The 15,450-nt window shown below is 35.3% G+C and overlaps 1 protein-coding gene across 2 annotated transcripts; it reads left to right on the plus strand.

Moving 5' to 3' along the window:
* The first annotated feature begins 611 nt into the window (after positions 1 to 611).
* zdhhc13 (zDHHC palmitoyltransferase 13) lies at positions 612 to 14,946 on the plus strand. 2 transcript variants are annotated; one of them, XM_032560828.1, is made up of 17 exons: positions 612 to 709; positions 3,074 to 3,294; positions 4,125 to 4,247; positions 4,955 to 5,032; positions 6,029 to 6,173; positions 6,268 to 6,332; positions 7,603 to 7,765; positions 8,835 to 8,960; positions 9,042 to 9,175; positions 9,256 to 9,356; positions 10,999 to 11,132; positions 11,225 to 11,287; positions 11,366 to 11,459; positions 11,963 to 12,046; positions 12,128 to 12,285; positions 13,384 to 13,481; positions 14,420 to 14,946. In XM_032560828.1, exons 1-17 carry the CDS (start codon positions 686 to 688, stop codon positions 14,556 to 14,558), a joined length of 1,950 nt encoding a protein of 649 aa, XP_032416719.1. In that variant the 5' UTR covers positions 612 to 685; the 3' UTR covers positions 14,559 to 14,946. The 2 variants fall into 2 exon arrangements, with proteins under 2 accessions (XP_032416719.1, XP_032416720.1); XM_032560829.1 differs by having other exon boundaries at positions 10,999 to 11,123.
* Positions 14,947 to 15,450: the final 504 nt, after the last annotated feature.

Consider the following 15,450-nt stretch of genomic DNA (forward strand, 5'->3'; position numbering starts at 1 on the left):
TCTGTTTTAATGTTATGTTATTTTTTATTCTTATCTGGGCCTATTACAGAAAAAGTATCTGTAATTACAAATACCAATTTTTATATTTTGATGTTTTTAAGAGTATATCACATGCATTTCAAACCTGTAGATCAAACTGTTTACATTCCAAATTATTCCAGTTAAAGCCATGTTTGCATTCTTCATAAAGAGGAAACTTGTTATAATAACTCCACCATCCATTTTCTAAAAACCAGTCCCTTAGTGGTGTTGGGAGAGGTGCTGGTGCCCATCTCCAGCTAACGTTCCGGGCGAGAGGCGAGGTTCACCTGGACAGGTCGCCAGTCTGTCGCAGGACAACTGTTATAATAACTAAAGATTGCAAATATAGATAGCAACAAACGCAGGTTTTAGATGTTTTTCAACTTTTTTCTATCAGATTATTGCATTTCATTGAATGTCCACTAAAGTACCAATAGTAGTGTTTTAGATTTATTTTTCCAGTCAATCGGTCGGAAACTATGCTTCTTTTCACTTCTTTTTCGACAAAATATCAACATCAATGTTTGTTTTATTTTATTTTTAAACCTAAAAAAAAAGCAAGTAAATGTCCATAAAGGGTTGTCTTTTATTTTGAAAAGCTCACGGCGGAAGTTGAACCTGTGTTCCAGATGCAGGAACTTTCGCTTCGATCCGCCACACCGAGATGGACTGGAATGAGGGCGGTAATGTACGTGGGATTTACCTTCATTTGCTGCTTTTTATTGTTCTGTTGTGAGCTTGTGGTTCTTTTGGGTCAGACGTGACCTGCGTATTTTTGTTTAATTGACGTTAGTTTAGCGGAATGTTAGCATTCACTAGCTAAGCTACCGCTTAGTTTAGCCCACGGTGAGTTGCTATGACGCGGAATAACCTGTTCAGGCTAATTAAGAAATATTATTTCTGCTTCATTTGTTGTAGTTTAACTAGTTCTGGTTAGCTGAAACCAAATTGAGCCGTTTAACTAACCAATCCCACCTGAATTGGCTAAATTACCTGGTTTCCTTGTCGGCAAAACAGCAACGTTACGGCTTTGATATTGACATTATGATGAATTGACAGCCAGCTCAGCGTGATTAACCATTTCATCGCCTGATTTACTCTGGTTATCATCTCCTTTCACCAATAAAATCCTCATATATGTTTTATAAAAGTATTTATAAGAGTGAAATACTGTTTAGGCGATCCTTATGATGAACCTATTCTAATGAAGAATGAACCTATTCCACAGATAAAACCTCAACCTCCAGGAAATTCATCCCATTTCCTGCTGAGAGCCGGAAAATGAGTTCAGTTCTCCGTGTTTCCTCTCATTACGTTTTACTTAGTTTATAATGACATATAAAGTTAATTCAAAATCAGATTATCAGCTTGATCCAAACTAAGGTTTGACCAAAATACTCGGCATGTGTAATCTATGAAATAAAACAATAATTGAATTCAAAAATACTTTATAAAGGCCAGAGGGAAGGGTTAAGGTTAGGGGAATTACATGTTATTCTAGTTCATTTTATGCAAATTTATTCAAAAAGTTGTTGTAGACCTTGATGGCTTTGGACAGGAAGTATCTCCTGTAGCAGTCTATATTACAGTTTTTCTGTGAAAACCTCTGACTGAAGGTACTCTGTTGTAAACAGAATGCTCAAAGCTTTTTGTAATTTTCTCAATTTTATGAAGAATGCAGCTTAAAAAAGCACAGCTGTAAAAAAAAAAACCAAAACATCTAATACAGACTCAAAATTAGGAATAAAGAAGTTAGTTTTGAGTGTTGAGGAATAAAAATGAGTTTATAAGTGAGGATTGAATGTGGTTGCACAATATTTCTTTAAGTATTATGCTTTTATCTCCTCTTCCTGGACCTAAAATACCTTTTGAGAAGTGTGATCTGTACTGTAACTATGTTATCCATGTTATCATGTACACCTTGAGTCATCTTGTAGTAAATTTGTTACCTGCTCCGTCTTGCAATTAGTCATCCAGACAGCAGTCGGTGTTCCGGGGAAAAGGGCAAAACTTGTGAAAACATATTTTAAATGACTACATAACTGGAGGTTATTTAGGAAACCATTAATTACATCTAGGAATAAAATAAAACTAATTTAGGTTGGATGAGTTGCAGACAAATTGGTGGACATCGGCATGTTTTCTTCAAACCCTACTTAAAGTTTAATCTTAATCTTAATCTCACTTAATCTAAAATTTTATATGTTCGGTTTGATGCCAGTGGGTGGACTGGAAAAATAAAGTTGAGATACTCTAAATCTGTTTTACAGCTGACTTAAAGCACTGCCTCCAAACAATGTAATGGAAATGAACATAATGGGAAAAAAATAACTGCAAAACTTCATTTTAAATTAGATTTGTTTACAGATTTGTGGGCTCCTGTCATTGCTCACTTCAAAAACACAAAAGTATTTTTGGTGTATTTTCCAGTGCAAATGTCTTAGTAGACTAGAAATAAGACAAAATTAACTTAAAAGTATGTTTTCAGCAAGAAATAAGAGCTTGTTTTGAGAAAATTATTCCTTAATATTAAAGAAAAAGTGCTGGTTCCACTGGTTAATTATTTATAACACTGGAAAATATATTGTTATAAAGGGAAAAAAAATCCAGTGTAATAAGTACTTTTCATCAATATTAAGAAATTATTCACTTAAATGCTCATATCTTGTTGTAAAGTTACTTTTAAGCTAGTTTTGTTTTATTTCAAGTGTGTGAAGAGATATAAACTGTAAAGTAAGATTTGGGTTTTTTTTATTTTGCAATTGTCTGTCTTCACTTGATACATATTTATGCTTATTTACCACTTATTTTTGACATGTGACTCAACATTGTGGAAAGCATACACCTACCTATTTTATTTGTTCTTGCAGGATTTTGTTCTAATAGCATATTGAGAGAACAAAACTTTTTTGAATAAACAGGCTTTATTTAAAAAAATAAATAAGTTGGTTGAGTATGGAGAGCCTATAATGATGTGTAATTATTTACTCTGTATCCATAAAATCGGACATCTTTAGCCTCTCTTGTAGCGGTTTGGGTTTCCACGTTGCAGGGTCACAGCCACGGGCGTGACGGCTGTCACCATGGCAACGCGGGTCACTCTCACAGCCACGGGCCCAGAGCTGCAGCCTTCGGCGGCATGACCAACATGTACATGCCTGCTTATGGGCAGATGGGCAAAGGTCCGGACCCGGTCATGGACATCAGCCAGCAGCCGAAGAAACGGTCGCAGATGGATGACAGCAGCAGCTGGGACATCGTCAAGGCAACGCAGTGAGTGCTGTTTTTCCTCTCAATGCTAGCTGCGTTTCCATTCAACTTTTACATTTCTGAATTAAATTATTCATATTTATATGTAATGTGCTTTTTCGACATTATTGACAAAGGTTTGCACATATTTCTAATGGAAACGCAGCTGCTGTTTGCCAGTAATCAAATTACTTTTGCACTTGAAAAAGTTGAGAATAAAAATCCAAAAATGAAGAAAGTAGGAATGATGAGGAACTAAAATTAGCTTCTGAAAAATATGCTGTAGTTTAAATACTTTTTTAAGCTCCAAGTCAAATAACTGGAGCAAGTGTTCAGTGACATTGTGTTCCTCTTTTTGCCAATTTATTAGTAGAAATAAGTGCTTTAGTTTAAATGAATTCAAGAAGTTACAGAATTTAATAGTTTTATTTAAAATCTGAGGAAAGAAGCCTCCCATCTTTACCTTTCAGGTAGTTGAGAAAAACTATCTGTTTTATTGTAACTGTTTTTTCTTGCTAATTTAAATCAACTGTAGTGAATAAAAGATTATTTTTTCAATTTATTATCCTTCTCCAAGGAAAATCAATCATAGATGACTGGTTTATTTTCCATCAATTAACTTGTATTAAAGGAAATAAAGTTTTTAAAGTTTTCAACCTTGCAGCGCAAAGATATGATGAAGTCATTTAGTCTAAATCTGATAGAAAGAACTTGTTTTACCAGTTCAGTGCACTGACGACCGTTTACTTTGACTTCACCATATTCAGACAATAACAGGCTTTCTTCATCTTGAGCTGCATTTTTTAGTGATTTTATTTTGTGTAAGTATGTTGAGCCTGTTTTTCCTTGGTCAGGTTTGGGATCCTGGAGCGCTGTAAGGAGCTGGTGGAGGCCGGATATGACGTCAGGCAGCCAGACAAAGAGAACGTCTCTCTGCTGCACTGGGCGGCCATCAACAACCGCTCAGAGCTGGTCAAGTAAGTAAGAGTTTCTGAAAGCATCTCTGCCTCAGTTTGTTGCTTTATGATGCTTAAATCATAACAAAAATACACCAACATGTTGATTGTTAAAGAGAGTCACTGTGACCAACATTCAGGTTATGATATATTAAATATGATGCTTTTACATTGCAAAAACAAAATCTTACCAAATATTTTTGGTCTAGATTCTAGCACACATATCTTAGCACAGTTTAAAAAAGACAGAACTAACTTACAAGTAGCATTTTCAGCAAAATATAAGTCAATAATTCCTTAATATTGATGAAAAAGTACATGGGAATGGGAAAAATATCTTGTTAAAGTGAAATAATCTGGCTGTGGAAGTTCTGCTTTTTCAACAATATTAAGCAATATTTAGTTAAAATAAGCTCCTGTGTCTTGCAGAAAAAAAAAGTTAATTTTACTTTATTTCAAGTGTACTAGGATATTTCCAATAAAAAAGTAGATTAAAAATACTTGGTAGGATTTTGTGTGTTTTTTTTTTTTGAAGCATTTTAAAAAAAGAAATTAAACTCCAGATTAAAGTCTCAAAATTTTATTGATTTCTTTTTTTTAAAAAACATTTTTAGATTAAATTTATGTAAGAAGAGCTTAAACACAGTGACTACTCTTTTTGTGTATTTTTTTTGTGGGATTTTTGTGTAATAAATCAACGTCTTTTTGTATTTCTGGTGTTTTTTTAGGTATTATATGTCCAAAGGGGCAATTGTTGACCAACTGGGAGGAGACCTCAACTCTACTCCCCTCCACTGGGCCATCAGGTTGGATTTATTGATCTAATTTGACTCATTAGTTTGACTGCAACTAATGATTGTTTTAGTTATTGATTAATGTGTCAATTAATCTGATTAATCATATTAAAGCATGGACATTCTACACATTTTACGTTAACAGGATTAGCAATTTTTATACAATATCAGAAACACATTTTAAATGTATATAAGAAAATAAATATTTTATTGCCTAAAATGCAACAACTTGGCATTCCTTTAGTGAATATAAACCAGGTGAAGCTAAAACTGCCACTGGAGTTTTGACTAAAGGTGTTTCCATCTTAAATGCAAAATTTTACATATTTTGCACAGTTGTGGCTTAATTTCTACTGTGAATATGTGTTTCTTTTTTGAGTCTGAATACTCCAGTTAAGGATGAATCGATTACTAAAAAAAATTAGTTGACAAATATTTCAATAATCGATTAATCACGATTAATCAGATTAATTGTTAAAACACTAATTTGTATTCAGATGAGTCATCAGATGGAAAATTCAGCATTAAAAAATACAAAGTTTGTTGCATTTGTAGCTTTAAATAGACCTGTCACAATGGCAAATTTTGCTGGATGATAAATTGTTCCAGAAGTTACTGCGATAAACGATAATAATGTTGCTTATAATGGTAAAATGGCATAATGACACCAGAACCCATTCTCATAGATCAATAAACTTTAATTTCTAACAAACATTTAACTTTGCAGCCTGAATACATTGTATATATTTAATATAAACAAACAAATTAAATGGATACTGAAGTCTCTGTAAGCAGAATTGCTCTTCACAAAAGGAGCCAGTTGAGAAAAACTATTCATCCAAATGGAAATTATCAAGTTTTTTTTCCAGTCTATCAGGCGATTAATTAATTTATTGCTTTTTGCAACACGCTTAGGTTTAAGTGTATTCACTGTAGAACTGATTTTCTTTTCTTCCATTGCTTTTCCATGAGGTTCTCTCTTGTGTTTTGTGGTTTGTGTGTGAACAGACAGGGCCACCTTCCCATTGTGATCCAGTTGATGAGATACGGAGCAGATCCGTCCATCACAGACGGGGAGGGCTACCGCTCGCTCCACCTCGCCATCCTCTTCCAGCACATGGCCATAGCCGCTTATCTCATGGCTAAGGGAGAGGTCAGACTCCATAAAGTTCATTTTTCCACTGAGTCAGCTGTTGTTTCTCTTTTATTTTATCTTTTTTCCCCTCTTGGTGCTTTGTTATGTTCAGGAAGTGGATGTGCCTGACTGTAACGGACAGACACCACTGATGTTAGCAGCACAGAAGATTATTGGGTAAGAGGCTTATTTTTTTCTTCTGCTTCTGGTTACACTTATCTGAAAAATCTTATTAAAGGGAACCTATGTTTCAAAATTTACATTTACACATTTTTTTGCTTCCATTTTGGGCTTCTAAAAAACAGCCCAAGCTCTTGATAACATCTGGTGTTTTTTTTTTAAATAACTTAATGTTTTTTGGACATCGTCTTTTAGTTGTTTCACAAACCCTAGCAACCCCAGCAAAGTCCAACCTGCTACCTAGCAACCCAAGCAGGGTTCCAGCATGTTTGGTCACCTAGTTTTTTCTCTGTATGCCCTGTACAATGACTGCTGGAAAAGACAAGTGTTTTGTTGTTGCCTTACCATCCAATTTTTTTCTTACCATCCAGAAACAACTTCCAGTTTTAATGGAAGGAAAAAAATTTCCCCTGATTTGTACTGCTGTTACTTGTAATGCCTACAGTTTAGCATAAGAATAAGATACATTGTTTTTTATCAGGCAGAGATTATTGTTGTAACTTTTTCCTTCCTTTTAAACTGCAAGAAAACATTGATTTGATCCTGAATTCGTCTTTCTGTCTCTGAGTATTCAGTAACTTTCCTAAACTTTAATGTTTAAAGGGGATCTGTAATGCAAAATTCACATTTTGGATGTTTTTGTAGTTTCATTTGGGTCTATACTGCTTCTAAAAACAGCCTAAGCATTTAAAATAGAAATCTCTGCCATTTTTTGGCAACAAGTTCATGTTTTTTGATGTCTGGAAAATTTGGCTGTTTAAAAAACTGCAGAAGTCACATTCGATGGGTACTGTCTCGTTACCTAGCAACCCAAGCCGAGCTCCAGCACCTTTGGTCAGCTGGTTTTTCCACTGTATGTGATGTACAATGGCTGCTGGAAAGTACAAGTGTTTTGTTGTTTTACCATCCAGACACAATTTTTTGCATTCTTGTTGTTTGTGCAGGAGTCTCCACTAATGCTTTTCAAAGTTGTACGGTTGTATAATTGCTCATCTATTTGCAGTCATTTTCATGTGTGAGTGTAAACGATGACTTGGGGGGGGAGGGAGGGGGGAGCTTATTTGAATTTAAAGTGACGGGACGCCATAAAACAGCTCATTCTGAAAGAAAATCTCATTACCTAAGAATGATTTTGTGCAAGAAAAGTTGTGGACATGTTTTGTTTTGCCCATAAGCCTTTTCTAACCTGTTCGAGGAAGTATAACAGGTCACCTTTAAATACATAATCAGCTGTAAAGTGCTAACATTTCATGTTTTTCTGCTTCAGGCCCGAACCCACCAACTTTCTCATCAAGAACAACGCCTCAGTGAGCGCTGTGGACAAAGTTAACAGGAACACGCCATTGCATTGCGCAGTGCTGGCAGGAAACGTTGACGCTGCCCACATCCTGTTGGAGGCAGGAGCAAGCGTGGACGCTGAAAACATCAACGTGAGTTTCACACGTTTCAGAGAAAAGTGAAGGCTTCAGTCCGTTTGTCTCTCTGTGGGACAAATGCCACAGGAATACAACGTGTTTTGAGATTACATGTTTACTGTAAACTGAACTAAAATTCATCTGATTTTTTAACTTAAATCTACTATTAACTTTGTATTTGTGGCTTATAAATGCGTTTACACGAAGAGGCTGTTATTTAGCAAAAACAGCTTAGATTAGAGGGGAGAAATCCTCATATTAAGTCCATAAGATCAATAAATGATTGAATATTTGCAAATCCTTAATAGTTGGCATCTGGAATCGTTAACATTCTGCAACTTTTTTTAAATTTTCTATTGTTTTGGTACCAATAGAATTTACATCACTGCAAAAACACAAATAGTTTGCTAAAAAAAAAAAAAAAGTGTTTTTATCAAAATTTTTATTATCATACCACAAAATATTGTGATAAATTCCTGTCTGCATCACCCACCGATAGCTTGATTTTCTTTTTTTTTTACATACTAGTCATAATGTTCTTTGGTATTTAATGTTCTTAGATTTGTCTAAAATATTCCTGTTTTAGGAAGCTAAAATTTTTTCAGTATCTTTTAGCTTGGAAGGTAAACATGTAATTTTTATTATTTTCAGTCCCATAATATTTATGCTGTTCCAATAACTCTCTGCATCCGATGGCACATTTAAGCTAAAGTATGCTGAAGCTTCTAAAAATGGTTTTTCCAACTTTTTATGGTTTTTATTTGTTTTTATTGTATTTCTGATTTTTATTTATAAAATTATATGAATGTTTGTATCTTGTTAGTTTTTTATTCGACTATGGATTGAAATGAGCATTTTGCTAAGTAAAATCCGGTGTAGGTGCGACGTTATACCGTTCATTATTGTCCACTGTCCTAGTTAATTAAAATCAATGTATCAATAAACATCTTTTTGCTTTAATTTGAAGTAATAAATTCCTTTTCTCTTTTGCGCTTTATCCAATTTTTTTCCTGTTCATTTATTTAATATTATAATTTGAACTAAGATGAATTGTTCTCATTTGATTTGTGTGTTTCTTCCTCAGGGTCACACACCCATGGACCTGGCCCACCAGGTCCACAGCCCGCTGCTCATCCACATGCTCAACGTCACCAAACAGGAGAGGATTCGCTCCAATTCCCGCTGTTTACGCTTTATTCTCAGATACAAGGTACAGACTTAAGGCTCCTGATCGTACACGAACAGAAATCAGAACTCCTTTAACATTGTTTTGTTTATTTTTTTTTTAAAGGTTTTGGTGCAGTTCCTGTTTTGCACAGCCATATTTGGATGTGTTGGTGCAATATTTGACATGAACTCCGAGTCCTGGTTGCTCAAAAGCATCTTGTTAGCCTGCGTGGTGGGAGTGATTAACTTGGCCTCGAGGTGAGAACCGGTTTGCCTGCAGATTGAAATGTAAATGCAGGAGTTTGGATGTTAATCAGAACCATTCGCTTTTAAAACAGGAACTTCCCAAACCCAGATTTTCAGTCTCTGCTGCCGCCGTCGTCTCTGATGGCTTCAGTCTTCTGGATGCTCGTCACCTGGTGTCTCTGGTTCCTGCCAGATATCCTTTCCGTTCAAAGAAACAAACATTTTTGTTTTGGTTCTTTTTACGGAGAAAACATTTTTTTATTATTATTATTATCATTGAGATGGTTGGCCATTTCAGTTTGAAAGGAATGTAAACCTTCTCCCTGATTTGGACTGCTGTTATTTTTAATGTCTACACTGCAAAACACAAAATATTACCAAGTATTTTTAGTCTAGTTTCTAGTGCAATTATTTTAGGACACTTGAAATAGGTCAAAAACTAACTTATAAGTAAGTTTTAAACAAGAGTAAATAGTTCCTTAATAATGATGAAAAAGTTCTAGTTCTATTGTTAGATCATAGTAAACTAGTTTTGTCTTATTTCCAGTGTACTAAGATATTTGCACTAGAAAGAAGACCAAAAATACTTGGTAAGATTTTGTGTTTTTGCAGTGTAAAGTATATCATAACAGATATGATGTTTTATATCAGGCAGGGATTATTGTTGTAACTTTTATTTGTTTTTAAAACTGAAAAAAAAAACAAACATGGGTGTGACCCTGAATTTATGTCTTTCTATCCAGGAATTTTCCCAAACTTTATTGTTTAAAGGATAATCTTTTATTAATTCCACAATGGAAAAATTCACTTGTTACAGCAGCACAGTAACAAAATACCCCATTTAATATTAAAATATATAAAAAACAACTTTATATGTATAAATGACCCATGATAAAATTAAATAGGAACCTGAAAACTTGGGAGACTTTTAAATGCAGAATAAATAAACATAATATGTTCTTATTCATGTTAATTATGTCCATCCATTTTGGTTTCAACTACTTCTAAAAGCAGCACTATTCTTTAAAAACACCTCAGTGGTGTATTTGGCAGTAAGTTAATGATTTTGGAGTCTGGAAGATTAGCTGTTTTAAAAACCTTCCGAATTTAATTCGGAAGCCATTTTAATAGCTTAGGCCCTGTTTACACGACAACGATTTCTGATGAAAATGGAAGAGTTTTGTTGCGTTTGTGCTGTACATTTACATGAAACCACTGAATGTTTTCTCTCACAACGGCACAGATTGAAAACGGATTCCAAACTGCAACGGTTCTGAAACGTACCTGTGTCCGTTGTCTTGTAAACACATGTTCACTTACAGTAGTTTCAAAGAACCTAGCAGCAACTAGTGGCGTGGCGAGAGCATTACACCTTTTCGATGTGTGCCGTTATTGTGTAAACAAAGATTGTAATTAGAACGTCTTCATGTAAATGTGTTAACAGAAACGAAACAAAAATTCCATTTTTGTTGGATCATTGTCATGTAAACAGCCTTAAGTTAAAGCTGTTAAAACGGCTCTAATCTAAGGCATTCCACAGGCACTGCCCCGTTACCTAGCAACTCCAGCAAAGCCTCGCCCGTTACCTAGCAACCTCAGCGGAACTTATTTGGATTTAAAGTGACGAGAGGTCCTAAAACAGGAAGGAGGTCAAAAAAGGCAGAACTGAACAGACTAAAATCTCATTATCTAAGAACAAAATATGTAGTTTACATTTTTTGTATAGTTTATAAACCAATGCTAACCTGGTCAGCATAACACGTCACATTTAATAAAATGAGTTTGGTTTTCTTGTTCTTTCTCTTTCTTTTTTAAGTTTCTTAACTTAAATCCACATCTACCCAGCACAGCAGTTCAGGTGCTGTTCACTCTGAACGCCACCGCTTTCCTCTACTACTTCCTTCGGACCTGCCGGACGGACCCAGGTTTCATCAAAACCACTGAAGAGCAGAAGAAAATGGTGGGAAAGGTCTTTAAATTTGTCAACCAGTTCAAGGCGTCTTACAAAGAACTGTTTCCACAACTTGATGAGACCTTTTCTGTTTTATGTTTGGGATTCAGAACGTGGTGGTGCTGGCCGAGGCTGGCTGTTTGGACCCCAGGGTATTTTGCACTTCCTGTATGGTGAGGCGATCCACAGGTTCAAAACTTTAATGAAACGATACGTTACCTGAATTATCTAAATGACTTCCACTGTTGCAGGTTAGGAAACCACTGAGAGCGGTTCACTGCTTCAGCTGCGACGCATGTGTGGCGAAGCAGGACCACCACTCTGTATGGACCAACACCTGCATAGGTACAAATGAATGAATTATAGAAACGTTGAGTTAGTCCACTGAAAATTTAAAATCTGCATTTGATTGGTTAAGAAAAATCGGCAACATTTTTTAGTAAAGCAAAACATTTTAAATGGATTCTTATATTCTATATCTAGATAAAAGGCTAAAACCTGTAGATTTTTATAATTTAAACAATATTTCTATAAACAAGTATTTTCATTATGGCAAAAATACAAAATAAGTTTTTTTGGTTTACTTTTTTGTGGAAACATCTTACTCTGATTGAAATAAGATAAAACTAACTTACAGGTAACATGTCTGCAAGATATTTCCAGATATTACAATTTCCTGATCAAAAAGGATTAATAAAGTATCTATCTAGTTATTTATCTTAGCTTGTTTTAAGTCAGTAATTCCTTAATATTGGTGAAAAAGTACTAGTGCCACTGGCAGATTATTAAAAATATTTTTTTCCCATGCAAGTTATGATGAGTATATAGTATTATTTTTATTGTTTCAGGTGCCAGGAATCATTACTATTTTGTGCTTTTGCTGCTCTCCCTCTCGGTGATGGGGGGCTGGATGATCTACGGTTGTTTTACATGTGAGTGACTCAGATGAAGTGGAACCACAGAAGCTGGAGAATCAGTGTACTAAGCAGAAAAGTTGCTGTGTGTGTCCTCAGACTGGGCCAGTCACTGTTCGCTGCGTTACGAGGAGCAGGGTGTGTGGGGTGTGGTGTCGGCGGTGGTCAGCTGCTCTCCCTGGGTGCTCGCCGTCTTTGTGCTGTCCTTCTACCACACCTGCTGGTCCACTTTGTTCCTGATTGGGCAGCTCTACCAGGTGACGCCTGGAATGTGTTGATGAGTTTTAGATACCATTTAATTAGTGCAGTGGGACTCCATAGTCAAACTGATTAAACTACTACAAGATAACTACAAATTTGACTTCTTAGACGAGTCAGTTTTTCATTAAAAAGTGGAAATCTTAATTATCTGTTGGTAGTTTCAGTAAAAACAAACCATTTAACTGGGGATGTATTCTGAAAAATGTACATTCTTGTACTTCCATTTGAGTTTTTGCTGCTTCTAAAAACAGACCAATCGTTTACAAAAAAAAACACCCAACTAGTTTTTAACAATAACTTAATGTCTGAAAAATTGGTTTTTTTCAAAAGCATCCAGAATGTAATGTCATAAATCAGCAGGCACTGCCCTTCACCTAGTAACCCCAACGAAGCCCAGCCAGTTACCTAGCAACAACCTCAGATGAATTCCACCCGTCTCCTAGCAACCCAAGCTGAGCTCCAGCACTTTTGGTCAGCTGGTTTTCAATGATGTATTCAATTCAATTGAAAAATACCTTATTGATTACAAATGGAAATTAAATGATGTTGTAGCTTGTATTGATTCAAGATCCTTCACCAGGGCTGGGCAACGTGGCTGAAAAACACATCACGATATAAGCGTTTCATATTGGTCAATATAATTATTGATTAGGTTTTGTTTTAAATATCTGAAATACTACCGAACTAGTGGCATAACCTTTCCGTTTTTACTTCATGCCGTTGTTTTTCATTTTTGAGCAGCTATGAGGTACGGTGGCAAAAATTTCAACTAGTTCAAGCCAGTAACCAAAGACTGAGTGGGTTGCTAGGTAACCAAAGAGTGAGTGAGTGAGTTGATGTCACCAACCTAGCTTAGCTACATGTGAGAGGTTGAGTTTCGAAAGCCTTCCCTCTGCTTACATCCCCCAGGATCTGAGTTCAGTGAAATTATTGAACATTCTGTCAGACGCATTATCTATTGGTATTGATTATGTGTTTATTGTGATATACGTATCTTGCTGTTGATTTATTGTCCAGCCCTACGCTGTCTTGTTACCTTATTCTTTTGATGGTCATTTTGTATGTGGACTAATTGTTTCTTTGTTTCGGTGCAGATTGCATTCCTGGGATTAACGACTCCAGAGAGAACTAATCTGTTGCTGCAGCAACGGAGAATGAGACAATCCGGATCCCTGAGACAAAATCCATTCAAGTGAGATCTCCAATATTTCTTTCATGCTTTATCATAGGAACTAACTGGTACTGGAATCTTGAGGCAAGTTTTTATTTATTTGCTGCTTTTATTTTACATTTTTTGATTTTTTTTTAGATTAACCAATTAATAGTTTGATTTTAAAAAGTTGTATAATAGGAAATATATATGTGTTGCTTTTTCAGCAAATTGCCTTTTTTTGAGTCCAGTTAACAATTGATTATTAATTTAGTTGATTATTTCAATAATCAATTAATCAGAATTAATCATTCCAGATCTACATCTATCTTTTTGCATTTTTAATTTTGAGTAAATTTAGCTTCAAAAATATATATTTTTGTACATTTTTGGCTTTACCGCTCTGAATGTGTAGATCCTTCAGCATGTGGCATTTTTAAAGTCTTTTAGTCCAGCTAACGATTAATCGTTTACTAAACTGGTTGACAGTTATATAAATAATGAATTATCATGATTAATTGGTTCAGCCCTACATCTAAACTTTTAAATGTCTAATTTGAAGCACATTTAGCTTAAAAAATGTATGTTTTATTTTGTTTTGGTTTTTTTACATCCTTGGCTTAGTTACTGCTCTGAGTCTGTTGTTGTTGTTTCAGCAAATGACCTTTTTCGACTCTGTAAACTCCAGTTAACGATTAATCAATTACTAAATTTGTTGACAGTTATTTCAATAGTTGACTAATCATTTGAGCCACAGGACTGGTTGATTATTTTCTCAGCTCCAGAACCTGCTGATTGTTCTGAAAGTCCAGTTTCTGCATGAACTCAGGACCAAATTCTAAAAGACTTTTGCATTTTTTGCTTTCTTATTAAACTGATGGTTGTAAACATAAACAACCTTAAAAACAAATTGAAAGTTAGAGGAAGAGTTCCCCATTCCTCCGTCTGATGGACTCTCTTTCTGACCCGTCTGTCTGCAGCATGGGCGTTTTCCAGAACCTGGCGTCGTTTTTCCACCTGCGCTGCTGCGGCCTCTGCAAGCCGGCCGTCATCGACTGGACGGCCCAGTTCCAGCCCCAACGGGACCAGTACCTGTTTGAACAAATCAACATGGTCTGACCTCCTCCCTACTCCGTATGTCCGGGTGAAACTCTGCTTCTGGACCAAAAGCACAGAATGTATTTATTTATTTTTCCATCCGTTGACTCCTTGTAAAGAAAGACTTACCGATAGTAGAGGTTGGAGTAGAAGTCGTCTGCTGCTGCCTTACACTCGACCAGTGAGGGTGGAAAAGGAAAATCCTTACGGCCTGAATAGTTCTGGGCATTTTGTGCTGTTTTTATGAACACGTTAAGCCTATTTTTATCATCCAGGAAGAGGAAAACAATCTTTGTAAATGTAAACGGTTTGGTTTTATGACTTTTGTAAAAGCTGCATGCGTTTCATAACAAATGACCACTATTATATACTTCAATAAAGCAATCATGTGCCTGTCTTTTTAACTGTTTAGAGCTCAATTTTACTTGGTTCTTAATAATGAAAAAGTGGAGGATTTTTTTTTAAATGACTGAAAACTTGATAAAACTCATGTCTAGGTGAATTTCAAGCTCCCTTTTGTACTTACTGGGTGTAAATAGAAAAAATGATAAAAGGTAAATTTCTGCCATAAAGTCAGAAATTCTCTGGGAAAAACATTTCTGAGTTTGAAGGGTTGAAAATTTAGTAGAAGAAACATGGAAACTTTTGACACTCAGAAACTTCCAAAAACTTTTTTCTCTAAGATTAATTGTAGCTAATAATGTCTGTCTTTTCTAACAAAATTTCAATCTTGTAAATTTTAGACTTTTGGAGTTTCAAAAGTCAAAAATGTTCAGCTATCCAAACTGAGGAGTTTCCAAATTGTTTTTCTAAAATATTTTTGAGATTAATCTCAAATGTTTTACTTCTGGTGGAATTGTCCAACTTTTTTTCTATTGCAGATAGAAAAAAAGTTAATGAAATTTTAGGGTTT

The sequence above is a fragment of the Xiphophorus hellerii genome, chromosome 4 (assembly GCF_003331165.1).
Source record: "Xiphophorus hellerii strain 12219 chromosome 4, Xiphophorus_hellerii-4.1, whole genome shotgun sequence".
Classification (NCBI taxonomy): domain Eukaryota; kingdom Metazoa; phylum Chordata; class Actinopteri; order Cyprinodontiformes; family Poeciliidae; genus Xiphophorus; species Xiphophorus hellerii.